Source organism: Onychomys torridus, chromosome X, assembly GCF_903995425.1.
Source record: "Onychomys torridus chromosome X, mOncTor1.1, whole genome shotgun sequence".
Taxonomy (NCBI): Eukaryota; Metazoa; Chordata; class Mammalia; order Rodentia; family Cricetidae; genus Onychomys; species Onychomys torridus.
Genome location: NC_050466.1, coordinates 17,155,296 through 17,173,434, shown reverse-complemented (window position 1 = coordinate 17,173,434; position 18,139 = coordinate 17,155,296). Strand labels below are relative to the sequence as shown.

General features: G+C 38.3%; 1 protein-coding gene across 1 annotated transcript in view; it reads right to left on the bottom strand.

Moving 5' to 3' along the window:
* Positions 1–10,716: 10,716 nt before the first annotated feature.
* The window catches only part of Il13ra1 (interleukin 13 receptor subunit alpha 1), a 62,553-nt gene continuing 55,130 nt past the window's right edge, over positions 10,717–18,139 (bottom strand). The window contains exon 11 of the mRNA XM_036174575.1: positions 10,717–13,143. Within this exon, the coding sequence (XP_036030468.1) occupies positions 13,051–13,143 (93 nt within the window). The 3' untranslated portion in view covers positions 10,717–13,050. The remainder of the gene's footprint in view (positions 13,144–18,139) is intronic.

Genomic DNA, 18,139 nt, shown 5'->3' with positions numbered 1-18,139 from the left:
CGGGAATTGTTCTCTCCTTCCAACAAGTGGATCCTGGAGATTGAACTCAAGGTTGTCCAGTTTGTCAGCAAGTACCTTTACTCAACCCCCCCCCACACACACACATACACACACTTTTATCTTCATACAAAGTAATAGAGTACATTATATGTATATATTAATTCATATAAAATACTTATAATTTGTTCTCATACTTACCTCTGCCCATTGCTATTTCTCCTCCTCACCTCAAATAGTCCCCCCTTTCTGCCTTCACATCACACAATTCTATCACTCCCTCTTGTCCTCCTCTTCCTCGCCTCTCTTGTTCTATTCCACACTCCACACATTCACCCTAAAATCTAGATTCCACATGCCAGAGAAAACATGAGCTAGTTGCCCCTTACTTCTGAAGCTTCTCCTCTCACAGCCATCTCTGAGTGTCTGAACGGAGTTGGGAATCATGGCCTGATGGTTCTCTCTAGGACTCCACAACCCACATGTCCAAAATCCAAAATCAAATTCAGAGTTCTCATCCACTCCCCAACTCAAGTCTGTGATTTTTATAGCTACATTTTTTGAGATAGAGTCTCGATATGTAGCCCAGATTGGCTTCTAACATGCAGCCCTCCTGACTCATCCTCCAGAGAGCTGTGATCCCAAGTGTGTGCCTCCAGATCCTGTTCTATTATTTTGAGCACATACTTTCTGTGCATTAAGTCCTGAAGAAACCATCTGTGCTGGCTAGTTTTAATGTCTACTTGACACAAGTTGACATTTTGGAAGAGGGAACCTCAGTTGAGAAAACGGCCCCACGAGATTGGCCTGTGGGCAAGCCTATGGTACATCTTAATTACTGATTGGTGTAGGAGGACCCATTCTATTGTGGGTGGTGCCATCCCTGGGCTGATGGCCCTGGGTTCTATGAAAAAGCATGGTGAGAATGAGGAGCAAGCCAGTAAGCAGCACACCTCCATATGGCCTCTGTATCAGTTCCTGCATCAGGTTCCTTCCCTGACTTCCTTTCATGATGGACTGTAAAGGGGATATGTAAGCTAAAATGAACCCTTTACTCCCCAAGTTTCTTTTGGTCAGAGTGTTCTATCACATCACTAGAAGTCAAAGACACCATTTCTAAACTATCTCCTCCTCTACTATGCCAGGCACAAGGCAGATCCTCATCACCTCTTTTCGAATGTCCTACTTTATCTGTATATCTTCACCATCTTCCCTTTAAGTCTATACTGCCAACAGAGCCCAGGCCTTTGCACAAACTCTTCCTTTTGAAAACAGCAATGACCTCCTTTCATATATCTGTTCAAATGATTCTAGTGCATTATGGTGCATTTTTAACTAGCTCCTCCCCAAAGACCACTTTCTAAGTCTTTTTTCTGGTCCCAACAGCCACATAATTCTTTGTATTACTTGTTACTTGTACACCACACTTATTTCCACCCTCCTCTTTTCATAGTTTTAATTCATGTTATCTCTTGTAGTTTTTCATATATGTGTGTGTGTGTGTGTGTGTGTGTGTGTGTGTGTGTGTGTGTATTCTTTCCTGTATCCACAGAAAAACACATCATTCATACATTTTAGCTGGATTCCTACTGAGTCTGAGCACACTCTCAAAACCCTTCTCAAAAAAAGTATTCTGGCAGAACTAGTCTATTATTTAAAATAGATGTCATCGTACTTTGGACTTGAAACAACTATAGTACAAAACATATGCCCTATAACTTAGACTCTACCAGAACATTTTGTATACAGTCCATACTCATTTAAGGGCTTCTTGAATGAATGCATAAAAAGCAAATGGAATAGAGCAGACTCTAGCAGCAGGGATGTGACTCCAGACTCCAACATTCAACTTGACTGTGTGTTTTCTCATTGGTATATCTGCATACCTTGCTGGTGATAGTCATGAAGTTTTAATTAGTACTTCTCAGCTGCATTCAGGGCAGCGACTTACTGCAAACTTCATTATCAAGTGTAAATCCAGCATATTTAAGATGTGCTCTCATAACTATATGTCATTCTTGACAACCTAATAGTCCACTTCATAAATCTCTTTTTCTACTTTGTTTCAAGTTTTTTTATGCATTTCAAAATATTTGTTAAAAGGCTGCAACTCTTTAGTCTTAATTAATTCATGCCAAAGTGCTATCCTTCACTATCACATGTCCAACATACTTAGGTTGATCCTTACCCTATGGGGGGTGATGATAAAAAACAGATGTGTTCTCTGCTTCCATTTGTTGGCATTTGTGTGTATGGGCGGAGATTTGTGTGGATGAGTCATTTTGTCTTGGTTTTAGTTTTGATGCTGGGGGTAGAACCCGGGGTCTCACACACACTAAACACATGCTCCAGAGATATACCCACAGCCCAGGTCTGTTTGTTTGTTTAAGACTGTGTCTTTAGTATGTAGAAAATTCAAAATTTCAAAGCCATACTTAGGTTTTTCACTTCTTTCCCACTTCCACAGCTGTCTTATTGTGTTGGTGAAGAATTCCTGAAATTAAACCATTTGGAAGGATAAAAGGGAGTGACTTTGTGCTGAGAGGGTCATATTCATTACTAGATGCTGACATAGTATGATTTTCAAAGCCAAATAATTACTTCCCTCAAATTCTTGCCTTTGCAAATCATAAAGTATTAGTATTTTTAAGCCAGCATGACCTTGATTTAAGAAAATTGTAGGAAAAACATTCATGAGACAATTGGAAAAATGTGAACACTAACATAATATTTGTCAATGGTAAGAATTTTTGTTATTTTTAAGAAGTGTTATAATGATACTGAAGGTATACATACATATTTTTATTTGGTTACTCACTTCCGCATTTACAAAAAGTCTATGTTGCTCAGGCTGGTTCCAAACTCCTGGGCTCAAGTGATCCTCTCCCTTCAGCCTGCCAAGTATATGAGGTTACAGGTGGGATAAACTGCTACAAGTTTATGTGTTTTTCTTTAATAACAATGTTACTTTATAGAGATATGCATTGAAGTATTTGCAGATGACAGTATATGATGACTGGGATTTGTCTCAAACTATCTCATTCTGTGAGGGAATAGACAATAGATGAAGGTAAATATGATGCAAGATAAAACATATTGATAGTTATTGACACTGGGTACTAAGTACATGGTCAGGTATTGTAATAAAATCTCTACATATATATATTTCCATTTTCCCAAAGAAAAGATGCTTAAACATCCCCCATGGAAGTGGTAGCAGGGGAAGCTGCTTACAAGATGAATCTTATCCAAGAATGGTAACCCACAATTTTCTTTTGTCTTTTTTGATACAAGAATGAACTGAGCTTACACATTATGAGGAGGCAGATAATGAAAGAACAGGAAATGAGGCAATTAGGGAAAGCATAGATTATAAAATCTAGCAAGAGTTATGGATCTACTGTTAGCCAATCAACAAGAGGCTTTGGGGTGGCAGCAGCTGGAGAAAGGATGCTAAAAGAAAGTAGTATGTGTCTGTGTATGTGTACATGGACACTGGTGGGGGCATCACTGACGTGCAGCTTGAGTGTGTCCCTTATTCCACCTTATCTGTGTGTATGCTCATGTGTGACGGAAAACATGGGAGTTGCACGTGCATGTGGGGTTCAAAGAACAACCTTGACTGTCAATTCTTTGGCAGTTGCCTACCTTGTAATTGAGACAGAGTTTCTCACTAGTCTAGAACACTCCAAGCAAGCTAGGCTGGACGGCCAGTGAGCCCCAGAGATCCACTTGTCTCTGCTTCCCCAGCACTGAGATTACAAATGTGCACCACCAACATGCCCAGCCTTTTTATGTGGATTCTTGAGATCAAACTCTTATGCTTGTGAATTCTGGAATCAAACTCAGGTCCTCATGATTTCATGGCAAGCATTTTACCAACTGAGCCAACACTCCAGTCCCAAACTCAACTTTTGATTGGAGCAATCTTTGCCCTGTCTCTAGTGTCTCTGGCAGTGTGATGGGTTAAATCATGTAGAATTCACCCTTCTATTAGTTCTTATGTCAAACAATAACATGTGAAATTGGTCTTTTTTTTCCCTCCACATTTTGAAATCTATGAGTCTTAGGTCATCTGCAATTTTTCCATTAGCTGCTTCCATTACTTTCCTAAAAATAATCAAAAGCCATTTGGTTTATTGTGACTATTGGACCTGTAGGGGCTCCTGTTTTCCACTCTGCTTATCACAGGTGAGGAAATCTCAGAGGAAATGAAATAATGCCCAGCATCATGCAGTGCCTAGCAAAGATTTGGTACACAATAGGCAATAAATATCTGCTTCTGAGTGGTGCTGGGGATTGAATCCAGGAATGTATACACACTAGGTAAGAGCTTGATCATTGGGCTATATCCACACCCCAATAAACAGCTGCTGCATCCAACACTGAGATATGCATACCAAGGAATTGGAACTGGAATCCAATCTGATTAGTTGGTGCCCATGTCATTCGAATGAATGAATGAAGTAGCAAGACTAAATTTTGCACCTTGTTTTTCTCCGATTTCAATTCTGGTCTCAAAGGGCCCCTAAACACAGGCAGGACCACGTTTATACTAAACTGAGGTCTCCTCTGAGTCTTGAGGCTTGTGAGCTGCTTTTTAGCCTCTTTGGCACCCCAGGTACTGGCTCTATCACAGAGTATATGGCAACTTTCACATATTAAAGGTTTACACTGTTGTCTCATCCTGAAAAATTGATGCATTTGCACTCCAAACGACTCATTTTTTTTTTATATCGAAGAGCACCTACATCTATTTTCCAGTTCATATCTATATCTCAAGGGTGAGGGAAGGTTGGGAAGAAAGAAAAGAATTTAAAAAAAATGATTTCAAGAGTTTTTAGAAACAGAGCTAATAATGGTAATTTGATTTATGCTATTCAAGTTTTCTAAAAGCAATGCAATTGAAAACTGTCATTACAAATTCAGTACCATAAAGGAAGACAATACTATAGTATGATGCCGGATTGTCGTGTTCATGTATCAAGAGACCAGGAACTGGCTCCTAAGCACTGCTGATGGCAGTTCACCATACTAAGCACTCACTCTCTACGTGTCATTTTGAACCCAACAACAACCCTAGGATGTAGAACCTTTTGTCAAATTGTACCAATAAGGGCTAGGCGGCGGTGGCACACACCTTTAATCCCAGCACTCAGGAGTCAGAGCCAGGCGGATCTCTGAGTTTGAGGCCAGCCTGGTCTACACAGCGAGATCCAGGATAGGCCCCAAAGCTATGCAGAGAAACCCTGTCTCAAAAAACAAACAAACAAAATTATACAAATAAAGATTGAGGCTCAAACCACATTAAGGTGATTTCTCAGAAACTAAAATCAAAAGCCAAAAATAAATAGAAAATGTGGAAGGTAGGAAATCAGGGAAATCAGTCCAGTACATTCAATAGCTAACTAATTGGAGTTCTAGAAACAGACAATAGAAGAGGGGATACAGGTGAGAAATAACACGATGTGCAACAAATGAAGAGCTAGTTCTTACACTGAATGATGCTCAGAAAATCCCATCTTACTAGATGAAAGATTTGCACTGAGGCATATTATTAGATTATAAGACACTATGGACCAAAAGACAGTCTTGAAGAGAAAAACAATTACATGCCGGAAGTTGGAAATCGTGGAGGGCTGATTCTATTTTAGAAGCAAGAACACAGTGGAAGAATATGTGCAATTTGAAGAATGCTTTCCACATCCTGAGAGGAGATTGTTTCCAATGAAGACTTATTTGCCTAGCAGAAACTTAATCATATGTAAGGATATATTCAGACACAGAAAGGTTTTATTAAAATCACCTCTAGAAGAGCACACTGTTAGAAAAATAATCAAATAAAAATCACCTCTGATGATGACATCTTTCTAAGGAAATTAACAAAGGGTGTGGTCTGGCAAGGCTAGAGGTTAAATCAAAAGAAACTGGGGTCTACAGAATGAATGCTAATGCAGGAGAGGAATTCCCAAGGTGACAGCTTGGTGGCAAGCCTAGAAAATAACCATTCCAGAATGAATCAGAAGTGAGCAAACTCCAAGAGAGCATTCTCCAAGAAAAATAAATGGAACTCAGGAATTACTTAATCTGTTTGACCATACTATGTAGAATTTTATGGTTTTGTCAGAAAATTAATGGTACAGAGAAAAATAAATTAAAAAAAAGAGGTGATTTGGGAAGAACAAAATAGAAATATAATGAATTGCACTTTACATGCATTGTTACTGTGAGTAGTACTTACATTATATAGTGTAAGTCATCAATATTGTCATTAAAAATTTTATACTTGTGGAAATGTGTGTGTGTGTGCATGTGTGTGAGAAACAGAGGAAGACAGAAAGAGAGACAGACAGACAGACAGAGAAACAGAGAGAGAGAAAGAGTACTAACATTTAGCCGTGAGTTCAATCTGTAGCATTCAAGAAAAAATGCAAATTCCTTATCTTACATAACAAGTTTATAATAAATCTCTAAAAAAATATGAAGTAGCATTAATTACTGTGTTATTCCACAGTAATTATACCATATACCAAAAGAAGGAACTAAAAATGTTTTTAAAGCTATTTAAACCAACAAAAATTTATGAGCTCACACTTCCGTTGGTCAGAAATTCAACATTGTGTGGCTGAATTCTCTGTCCAGAGTCCTATGAGACCCAAAGCATGGTATCTGCCAGGCTTCGTTCCTCTGTGTGGACTCTTGGGGAGAAGCTGCTTCCTGGTTTGTTCAAGTTATTGGCAGTAATCAGTTCCATCCCACCCTTTCTACATGGACCCTTCCATCCTCATGCTGGCAACAGTACTTTGGGTCTTCTGCTTCCAGGAAGGCGAATTCTCACTTTTGTTTTGTTTTGTTTTGTTTTGTTTTTGTTTTTGTTTTTCAAGACAGGGTTTCTCTGTGTAGCTTTGCGCCTTTTCTGGAACTTACTTGGTAGCTCAGGCTGGCCTTGAACTCATAGAGATTCGCCTGCCTCTGCCTCCCGCGTGCTGGGATTAAAGGCATGTGCCACCACCACCCGGCAAATTCTCACTTTTGAGAGCTCAAGATTGGACCCCCATTTTTTTCTAGCACTGAGGATTGAACCCAGAACTCATGTACACTAAGTAAGCATTTATATCACTAGGCTGAACTCAATAATTTATCCCAGGAAAATCCTCTCTATTCTAAAGCCTGTGGCCTTAATCACATCCATAAATGTCTTTCATGTACAGTTACACAGTCATGGGTTCCAGGGATGGGGTATGGAAAGTGGAAATCAGGAGTAAAGGGGTAGGGCAGAGGAATGGCTGTTTCTACATCATGAGCCTTGTGTTAGGTCTTGAGTTAGTCAGATTTCTGTTATTATAACAAATGCCTAAGGTAACTTATAAAGAGAAAAGCTTATTTGGGCTCATAGAAAGTTCAGTTCATGAACAGCTGACCCTATTACTTCAGGCTTATGGTGGCACATCATGGTAGAAGCGTATAGATGAGAAAAGGAGGAAGGGACTGTGGTCTTCCTTATTGCTCCCTTTGAAATGCCATGAAGTAGCCCTCAATAACCCAAAGGCTTCCAGCTAGGCCCTAGCTCCTAAAAGGTTTCCATCACATCCTGATGATACTATGATGGTGACCAAGCCACATGTACCTTTGAGGAATACTAACAATATAGACCATAGCAAGCTCTATAATATTCCTTGAGTTTATAGGATTTGTGCATGCATGAATTATTTTGTTCAAATTAAAAAAAAATTAAGCTAGCTAGAGATGTAGCCTAGTGGTCGAACACTTACTTGCCTAGCATGTGTGAAGCCATGGGTTCAATCCCCAGCATTGTCCAAACAAATTAAAAACTTAAGCTCCACTACCAAATTTTCTATTTCTGAATTCAAATAGACTATTTTAGATAATATGTCAAATCAAGTCATTATGCAAGCAATGTGTATTATATAGTCCATTTTTGTGCTTCAAAGAAATATGCTCTAAAATCATCTGAAAGCTTTAAGAAATATTTGTTAGTCACAACCTTGGCTGGGCCCCAGTGAAAAATCCTGAGTTGGATGAACAACAGAGCTCCTCCAAGGTATCAATTCCTTAGTTCTTCACATTCCATTAAAGGACCTGCTCCTCTGGTTGCTTTTGGCATTTACTGCGTATAGCAAACAAGAGTAAATGATGATAAACATGTTTTCTTGATTTATAAGGCCAAAATTATATTATTCCCTATTGTGTGTCAGAATTAATATAGTAAATGTAATCCAACCTCTTAATTTTACAGATGAAAACACCAGCCCCTCAGAGAAGAAGCAGATCCAGACAGGGCGAGGTACTTGCCCAGCATCCTTTGGAACTCCAAAAAAATTAATTCATCTTATTTTATCTTATAAAAAGTAGCCTCCCCTTGACTAATCAACTTTGGACTACAGAGCCAAACATTATTCACTTCCAAATTCCTTTTATTTAACACACCCTACCTGGCACACTGATAAATGATTGCACAATGAATCTCAAGATGTTGCAAATGATCACTTTACAATGGAGTGATTTGAATTCTCAAAGTCTTACTGTTAATAAGCAATTTAGCAATAATGTGAAAGAAAGTATCTCTTCTTTTAGTAGCTGTTTCTTAGGGACAAACATTAAAAGTCAGGTGGACCTGTTTTCCACTTCTTCCTCATGACTACATAGCTGTATGGTTTTACAGAACTCAATCAGCCAGTATCTCCAATGTCTACATTTGTAAAATTCATGGAATGCAGCCAATCTCATGGTATAGGTAATCAGGGAAATAGCACATGTATTAGTAACTTAATACAAAGTAGAAACTATTGATTTTCCCTTTTCATTTACTAGTATACCTAACAAATGTTGAAAACTAGCAGTGAGATAGTTTCCTGTTGCTGAAGATGCAACCACTGGGAAAGATGATTAGAGGCCAGAGAAACTTTAGGAAAAAATCATCTTAAGGGTTGATGTTAAAAATATATCTAGCATGTCAACATCAATTAAATTTCTCCCTTAATGAAACTAAAGCATTCAAAGATTTTAGTTGATATGTACATATGTGTATGTACGTGTGTGTGTGTGTGTGTGTGTGTGTGTGTGTGTGTGTATGTGTGTGTGTGAAGATTGTTTTATCTAATCATAAGTGTGGAAGAAAAACATTTCTGAAATAAAAGGGTTTATTAATTTTATTATTGTTGGTGTGTGTGCATGTGTGTGATATGTATATAGATATGCATACTACAGAATGTGTGTGGCAGTCACAGAACAATTTTATGGAGCCAGTTTTCTCCTTCCACCTTTGATTGGGCTCTGGAAACAGAACTCAGGTCTTCAGGTCTGCAAGCAGCTTTATTTTACATGCTGAGCTGTCTCTCCAGGCCAAATAAATTTCCTTATTTTCTTCTCAAAGTGCTAATACTTCAGTAAAGAGTCTGACATGCTGCATGTCAGTAGTCTCAGCACTTGGGAGGCTGAGGCAGGAGGATTGTGAGCTATATACAAGGCTGGGCTATGTAGCAAGTTCAAGCCACACTGGGTTACATAACAAGACCCCATCTTATAAAAAAAATATCCAAAAAATAAAAACAAAGCAAAATGAAACCAAAGCCTAGTAACACAATTCATGTAAACATGATGTTGCACTTTTCAAAGAGCAGTCCATGGTAATGATGAAACAGCAAACAACCTGAAAAGCAGACATGCATAGATCATTCTGGCTTCTGTCTCCTTGAGATGAGGTGACCATGTTTGTGGCTACAGGAAGTTATGTTTTCCACAGATCTCATCTAGATTTACAATCTCAACTTCACATCACCAGCCCTCATGTTAAAAAGCTAGAAGAGTGGTGTCACACACCTCTAACCCCAGCAATGAGGAGGCAGAGACAGAAGGATCTCTGCAGCTCATTGCCTAGTTGGTCTTGCCCAATTGGGGAGCTCCAGATTCAATGAGAGATCTTTTCTCAACAACTAAGGAGTAGAACCTCCATATACACATGCACACAAGTGCACCCACGCCCTAAGCATACAGACATACATGAACATGTACATACACATACAACACACAAAAATAAAAGTTGGAAAAAGAAACTATGAAGCTATAAGTAGCTAGATAGATCTTACGAGGACAGCTATTGACAAAAATAGTTTTCTTAGTCTCACATGTAAGCTAATATTAATAATATAACTAGGGGTCTCCCATGACAAAGGCAATGATAGCTGTGTGTATCATGTGCACATCATGTCTATGATGACAGTAAGTGCCCTGTGTTCTATTTCCTGCTTGATACTACAAAAGATCATATCTGTTTCCATTCATTTTAGGTAGCTTTTTATTTGTGTACGAGTGCATGTATGTAGCTGTATGTGTGGTGCAGTGTATGTATGGAGATAAGAGAATAACTCAAGGGAGTCGGTTCCTCCTTCTACCATGTGGGTCTTGGGGCTCAAACTCAGGTCATCAGGTTTGGCATCAAGCATCTTTACCTGGTGAGGCATCTTGCTGGACCACCATTAATTTTTGCAATAACAATTTGTCATATCCTTCAGTCTCTTTAGATGATTCCTGGAATGGCTGCCCTAACAGGAAACTGATTGTATATATATGTCCTCTTCAGAAAGCTGACACAACCAAACAACAGGGAAACTGTAATATATGTTTGTTAAGACAAAGTAGCTGCCTTGGAATTATCTTTATAATGTTTATTATTTCAACTGTAATTTTCTCTACCACCCACTCCCCACAATACTTTCCCAAAAATAAGATCAAAAGAAAGCATTTAGGTGACATACAAAAAGACAATATTTATTTTACTTTCTTATAAGAAGTTAAACAGAAAGACTCCTAGTAGCAGACATTATTAAAAACATTAACATTATTTCATGTATCCCTTCAACACCCAGATTCAGAAAAAAGGTTATCTGAATGAAAGAAAAGGGATGGTCCTCCTCACACTGGGTTTACTTATATGTGTAGGTGAAAGCAATCCATATACCTTAGTCAAAATAATATACGAACCTACAAGTTTCCGATAAGCAATGTACTGATGTCTTTAAGAGTTCCTAAGTCCTGGAGATTACTTTTGTCCATTAAAACAAAGGAATTCCTATAATGTACTATCCTCTTTCCCCTCTGCTCTTGCACTGCTGAAAGAGGAGAATGGAAGTAAAATATGATGTTCTTGTTCCCATGCTGCGTAACTCTCATAATGGTGGTCTCCAGGCATTTCAAGGCATCCTCTTCATCACCATCAAATAGGCCAGCAGTAAAAGTGGCCCTGTGCAATGCATTTAGGTGCTTTCCTTCCCAGATTTGTGAAAACCTGGGTAGGAGTGATTTCCCTCTTCTACAAAAAGCCAAGTATTCTTTCAAGTGACTAGTAGAGGAAACTGAACACCTAGGATGCCCGGAGCCCAGCTGCAATCTGACAACCAAATGAAAGCACCAGGAGGAGACACCTGTGCATCAATCACACCATGGACCCCCATGTCCTGAAATGACAGGGCACAGTGCTCCTCCACTACCACTACGACCACAGAAGCAAGGTTCCCAACCTGCTTAAAAACAAGAGATGCAAGTAGCATCATTTTATTAATATGAACTGGTAAATGCCTGAAAAATTTGTTATATACAGTTCTTCAGTGATCTGTAGGTATGAGAAAGAGAAGTAGGGTACCTCTCAATGTTTTAAATTTGCAGGAAGTAGTCAGAATAGGGGGGAATATACATATGCATATATTGTGGAAATGGGACAAAATGGAAACCTAACATATGCAAAAATTGAGTACATAGTTGGAGTCCCACTTGGCTCCCTCTCAATAAAACACAGAATGGACAGAACCATTTACAGCATGGAAAATAGCCACCCTAAGTCCTATTTTGCAAACAAAGAAAAACAGACACAAATCTTTTTTTTTTCCCCTTGAGCAAATAGAGCCTAATTTCTAAGCGAAGAAAAGACATTATCTCTATTAGAGAACACACAAAGAAACACCAATTGCTCAAAAACCTCAAATAATTGCAGGCTCACAGGGAAGTGGCAAAATCTGTATGAATTAGTCATTGTTGTTTAGAATACTCATCTTTTACCTGAGATGCAAATTATTCCCTGTATCCTGAGTTCCACTGCAAGTCAAAAGGCTACATGAAAGAGGATGGGGGAGTAGGCATAGCAGGGAATAAGAACAGGAGACAGGAAGTTCAAAAGTCTGGAGATAAAGAAAGTACTAAGAAATATGGAGTCCCAAATTTATGTAAACCCAGGAGTGGGGTCCCATCCCTCATACTTGAAGGTGTAGTACAAGTTAGATACATAGTCAATACTTGATTTGAGTAGCAGAAATTAAGGGGAGCAAACATCTTTTAGATTTCTTGATTCCAACTCTAATACTAGGTCATTCTGCCTCCACTATCCTAAAAAACCCTGCAATGACATAAGACAGCCTTGGTGGAGAAGTTGCCCCTGCTTTTTTTGTACATGTCATCACCATTGCCAAGATGATTTCTGGGAATTTCAAAGCAGAGGAAAACGCTATTGAAGTGGATAATGATAGTGCATTTTAATAGCCACAAACATTACTCAGCAGTTCCCAAACAATAGGCAGCAGATTGTATCAGGTTTGTTTGCTAACTGTTCTCTGGGAATCAAGTTCAGCATTAGTGTACACACCCCAAATGAGGTTCCTCACAAGTAAAATTTCTTGATGTTATTCCACACAAAGAATACAGAGCAAGCAGAGATTCCTTAGGAAGCTGTCACAACTCTTAATAAGATGAATCCATGGTCATTGCCCCTTTTCTTTGTCCTCTAGTTTGGAGACTTGGCAAAGGATGTCTGCTTTTAAGATTCAACAAGGACAAGAAGGACTCCGTTTTCTTCTTGAAGAGCTCCATCTATTTGGATTTGTCAGTGCAAGACTGGCATCAAAACCTATGGCTCTCAAGAGCTGACTGTTTTTCAAGGGTCTAGTAGTTTCCGTTTCTATTTAACAAGTCCTCGGATAACAAATGGAGAATGCAATGCATCTGCACAGGGTCACATTGAAAGAAAAAAGAAATCAATTATCCCCATCACTGAGACACTTTCTTCAGGTTTTCTATCAGCACTACAGAATCCGTTTCTTCTTTGGATTGCTTCTCATGGATGTCATATTTCTTCCAGTGCTGCAAGGAAGGACACAGACACCTGGTGACTCTTCTCAACCATTAAGTGCAATGTTTTCCTGGTTTGGGTTTTTTAATCTAAGAATACTCATCTAGTTGGACAATTAGCGAAGTCAAACAATCAAGAACTAACATTAAAGACAGGAAAAGCATAGGATTGTTACAAAATGGTTAATGGCTGTCTGAAGAGATAAAAATGTAGGTATTTTCAAGACTAGAAACAGTCGTTTGAAGATGAACAAAAGAGTAGCCTACTTTTCTGTTTCACTTGGGATTTTATTTTCTTACCACTCAAACTTGATCACTGCAGAAACACCACAGGCTCACAAAAGCCAATTAACATCTAGTGAACAAGACAATGGAGGTCCAGAATGTCTTAGTCTCAAAAACCTGTGAAAGGCTCTATACTCACACCTTCATTTAACATCATTTGCCAGATAGACCTTGTTTGCTAGACATTATGTATAATGGACTCATTATATATAATATAGCTTCTCCTGAATGGGATCAAGCATGTCTTTCATGGTAAAAAGCCAACAGTCTGGTCCTATGATTTTCTTTATTTGTCGTCCTGGGGAAAACATGAAATCTAAACCCAGTTCTCTCATCTGTAAAATAAAGCTGTTAGAGAAAACTAGAGGTGGGCAAACTATGAGGCACGGGCCAATCTAGCTAACTGCCTGTTTGAAGAAGTGAAGTTTTATTGAAATATACCCTTTGTTTCTGTATTGTCTATGGCTGTTTTTATGCTGCAAGGTTTAAATTGTTACAGAGAGTGAAATGACTTATAAAACAAGAACAATTCTTTGCAGAAATAAAACCGCACCACTCCCTGCACAGGAGGATGGGTAGGCTCCCTTTCTCCTTTGGCATTCTATAGTTTATTAAGCTTATGGGAAGAAATGGAAGTCAGAGAAACAGAAACAAGAACAGCCTGTTCAGGTGTGGCAGCCTGTGGCACTGAGGAAATTTGGACCATTTGGCATTAGTGTATAGAGCTAAAAGCTGGGAGATCCTGCTTAAAATAGTCATTTTTTTCTAAATAAAATATTTAACCTTAACATATCTAACAGAGTTGCTACAGTTAAAAATATTGCCAAGTGCAAGTGCTGGTGTGGATGTATAGAATTTGGATCTTTCACATATTGTTGGTGGGAATGCAAAACAGTAGTCACTATGTGAAAGAGCCTTGTGTTTTGTGTAAATCTGAACATACACTTGGCAAATGACCCCAAAGTCCTGCTCCTTTGTACTTACCCAGAAGAAATGAAAACATGCCCATACAAAGACTTCTACATGAACATTTACAGTGCTTTAACTCATAACAGCGCAACTAGATATAGCCCTGATGTCCTCACATAAGTGAATGTTTAAATAAACCATGCAGTAATTCTTAGCAAGAGACAGAAGTAAACTGTTGACACATGCAACAATATGAGTATTTCCCTAATGCATCAGTAAGTGAGAGACGCCATACTCAGACATCTATGTTTCCTAGAATTCCATTTTTATGATACTATGGAAAAGGAAAAATTCTGGAGACAGAAAACAGATCAGTGGTTACAAGAGTCTTCAGCAGTGGTTCTCAACCTTCCTAATGCTGCAACCCTTAATGTAGCTCCTCATGTTGTGATGACACCCAACCAGAAATTATTTCCATTGATACTTCATAACTGTAATTCTGCTATTGTTATGAATTGTAATGTAAATGCCTAACATGCAGGATATCTGTGACCCCTGTGAAAGGGTTGTTAGACTCCCAAAGGGGTCAAGCTCCACAGGTTGAGAACCATTGGTCTAGAGTAAGGGATGGAGCTAACTCCAAAGGGGTACATCAGGAAATGACAGAAATATTCTATATTTCTACTGGAGTGGTGACTACCAAATTGCATCCATTTGCTAAAATTCTTCTAAGTGAACACCTAAAAAGAATCTATTTTGTTATTTGTAAGTAGTACTTGCAAAAATTCTATATTTTAAAAAATGTGAAATGTGCAGACTTCTAAGAAAAACAATCTGAAAAATTAGATAACCTTAAAACAACGGTTTACTCAATAAATGGCACTATGCCAACTGGCTAAGCATTTGAAAAACAAAGTTAACCCCTCTCTCATAGACTACACTAATAAAGCCTTGATGGATTAAAACCCTAAATGTAAAAAACGAAGTCAACTAAATACACAGGGGAACAGCTATATAAGTTTCCCAGGATATAGGCTTCCTGCATATAAAAGATGATTGTTTGAAAGGTGGTTTTACTGCAGAGAAAAAGGGAAAACCATTTGTATATAATTAATCACCATAAATATAATAAAAAGGCAACAATGGCTGGCAAGCCAAAGGATTAATATTTAATATATGAGGCTAGAGAAATTGATGAGTTGGTAGAGTGCTTGCCTTGCATGAATCAGGCCCTGGGTTCCAACCTCAATGATGCAAAAACAAAGCCAGATATATAAAGAACCTTGAAAACCACCAAGGAAAAGAGAAATATTGTAGCAGATTAAAGGGCAAGGAACAAGAATTTCACAAAATAAATGGCTTAAGCCAATGCACCAACAAAACATACAAAATTGGTTGTATAAAATTTCCTCACCTATCAAAACACCCATTGATTTTTAAAACATTACTTAACAACATATTGAAAAAAGTGTGTCCAAACAAGTATTTCAACTCTACTAGTGGCAAATCTAGTTTTATATACCCTAGTTTTAATATATAATTCTTGTGAATATAATTGTTTGAATTCTCATGCTTTGCTAAGGTAATACGGCTATTTCATTTAGGAACATATGTTATAAATTCTCATAAATTGGCATAACAGAGCTATTTCATTTTCTTTAACCTCTAAAATCAATTTCATGCATGGATGCACTGTTCATTCAAGCCATACAACCTCCCTGAATAATAATTTGTCACTTCAAATCTGAAAATTTGCAAACTAAAAGCTACTGGAGGAGCAGTTCAGTAGCATAGCACTTATCAAGCTTGTGCAAGGTTCCATCCCCAGCACTGAGAGACAGAGACAGACGAGAGAGAGAGAGAGAGAGAGAGAGAGAGAGAGAGAGAGAGAGAGAGAGAGAAAGATCTCCAAAGTCTATTTTTAGATCAAAAGCTATAGAAAAACAAGTGGCAGTTGGCAGGATTTGGCTCATACTTTGTAGTTTGCAGAGCTATGATGGCAGGAAGGTGGTTTGTGGCAGCATGGTGTAGTATTTGTATCTCTCCAAATGCAATCATTTAAAAAAATAGTAGGAAAGACAAGCAGGGCAAATAGGAAAGCATAAACATATAGATATAGATATAGATATAGATATAGATAGATAGATAGATAGATAGATAGATAGATAGATATAGATATAGATAGATAGAGAATTCACTAACCCACTTTACAGCTAACCTAGATGAAAAAGGATTCCTCATGAACCCAAATAGGGGTTGATGGGGACAAACAAGAAATAGTTATGAGACCAAAATGATAAACAGTTGTGGAAGAATATACAGAAATACTCAACATGGTCTCCAAGAGATCTGAGAAGTCAGCGGGAACTCAAACATCAGTGAGCTAATTTTGGAACATATTCTGAGAATGGAAAGAGTCTGCTAACTCACAAGTCCACGGTCTGGACACACGCTCTTAAAACTGAGTCTCCACAGCTCCCTTGCAGGATGAAGTTGCACTCTGGAAAGAGACTATGGGATACACTCTAGCTGATTGGCAGGGCAGGGCAAAGAAATGGCTAAAAAGCAAGAAAATGAAGCTGAATATAGAGATGGAAGGGAGGGAAGAAGTGATGGAGGAAGAAGCTATAAAAAGAAGGAAAATCCAGGTATAGGGGCACATGCCTGGAATCCCAGCACGTGGGAAGCAGAGGTCGAAGAAAAGGTGGAGGCTCAAGGGAGCCAGGGCTGCACAGTGAGAATGACTCTCCCCACTGCAGAGAAATAAAAGGAGGCAAGACTTTCCGAAGTCACTCATTATAATTTCCACAATTTCTCAAAGCAATAGAAGAGGGGCTGTATAGTCATGAAATTAGTAAAACAGACCCAAGTGAAGCCTCTTTCTTAAAGTTTAGGAAACTAATTTCACATAAAAATGGACAACAGAATAATATCCTCACAGAATTAAAAGTTGCCAAAAATATGCCCATGAAAACTATACCTTAATATTTCAAAATTTTGTGAAGAAAATTTACACAGAATAAGAAATTATAAATCCTGTGGAACAATGCATAGAAATTCAGAACAGGAGGGGATTCAGAAATTAGATGAGAAAACTCAATAAGAAATTAGAAATAAAGGAAAATAATAATTTCATTTCAGAAATGAAGACTCAGCTAGAGGGAACATGGGTGAGTAAACACAACCAATCATGAGATAATGTTTTCAGAGCAATGGAAGGTGAGATGGGGGATGTATACAATTATCAAGGAGGGTGTGACAGGCATAGAAGACAAAGAGAATAAGAGTGGAAGAGGTTAGAGACCCTCATACAAAATGCCTGAGAGTCAAAGTGCTTGGAGTCTGGAAAGGGCTTTCAAAATTGGGATATATTGCGAATTCTTTCATGTTTCACGTACACTAAACAGTCATAATACAAAACACAGTTCCAGAAAGCAGAATTTTCCATTTGTGGCATCATATTGGCCCTCAAATTAGTTCAGATTTTTCAGCATTCTGGATTTTAGATTTTTAGTTTAGTGGTGTTCAACCTGTACCTGAGAAAAGTCAACCCAGAGTGACCAATATCAGGAATGGTTCTGGTAGGATTATTGGATTTTGTGGGGAAAATATTTTGAAAATCCAGGGAGGGAAACTCAAATATTTTAATATAGAAATAATATTATACTGTAAGATTCTTTAACAATATTTTATACCAGAAGATAAGGTATGAACACATTTAAGACAGTCAAAGCAGGACGTGTGTGTGTGTGTGTGTGTGTGTGTGTGTGTGTGTGTGTGTGTGTGTGTGGTGTTGCTTTGGGGGTTTTGTTTT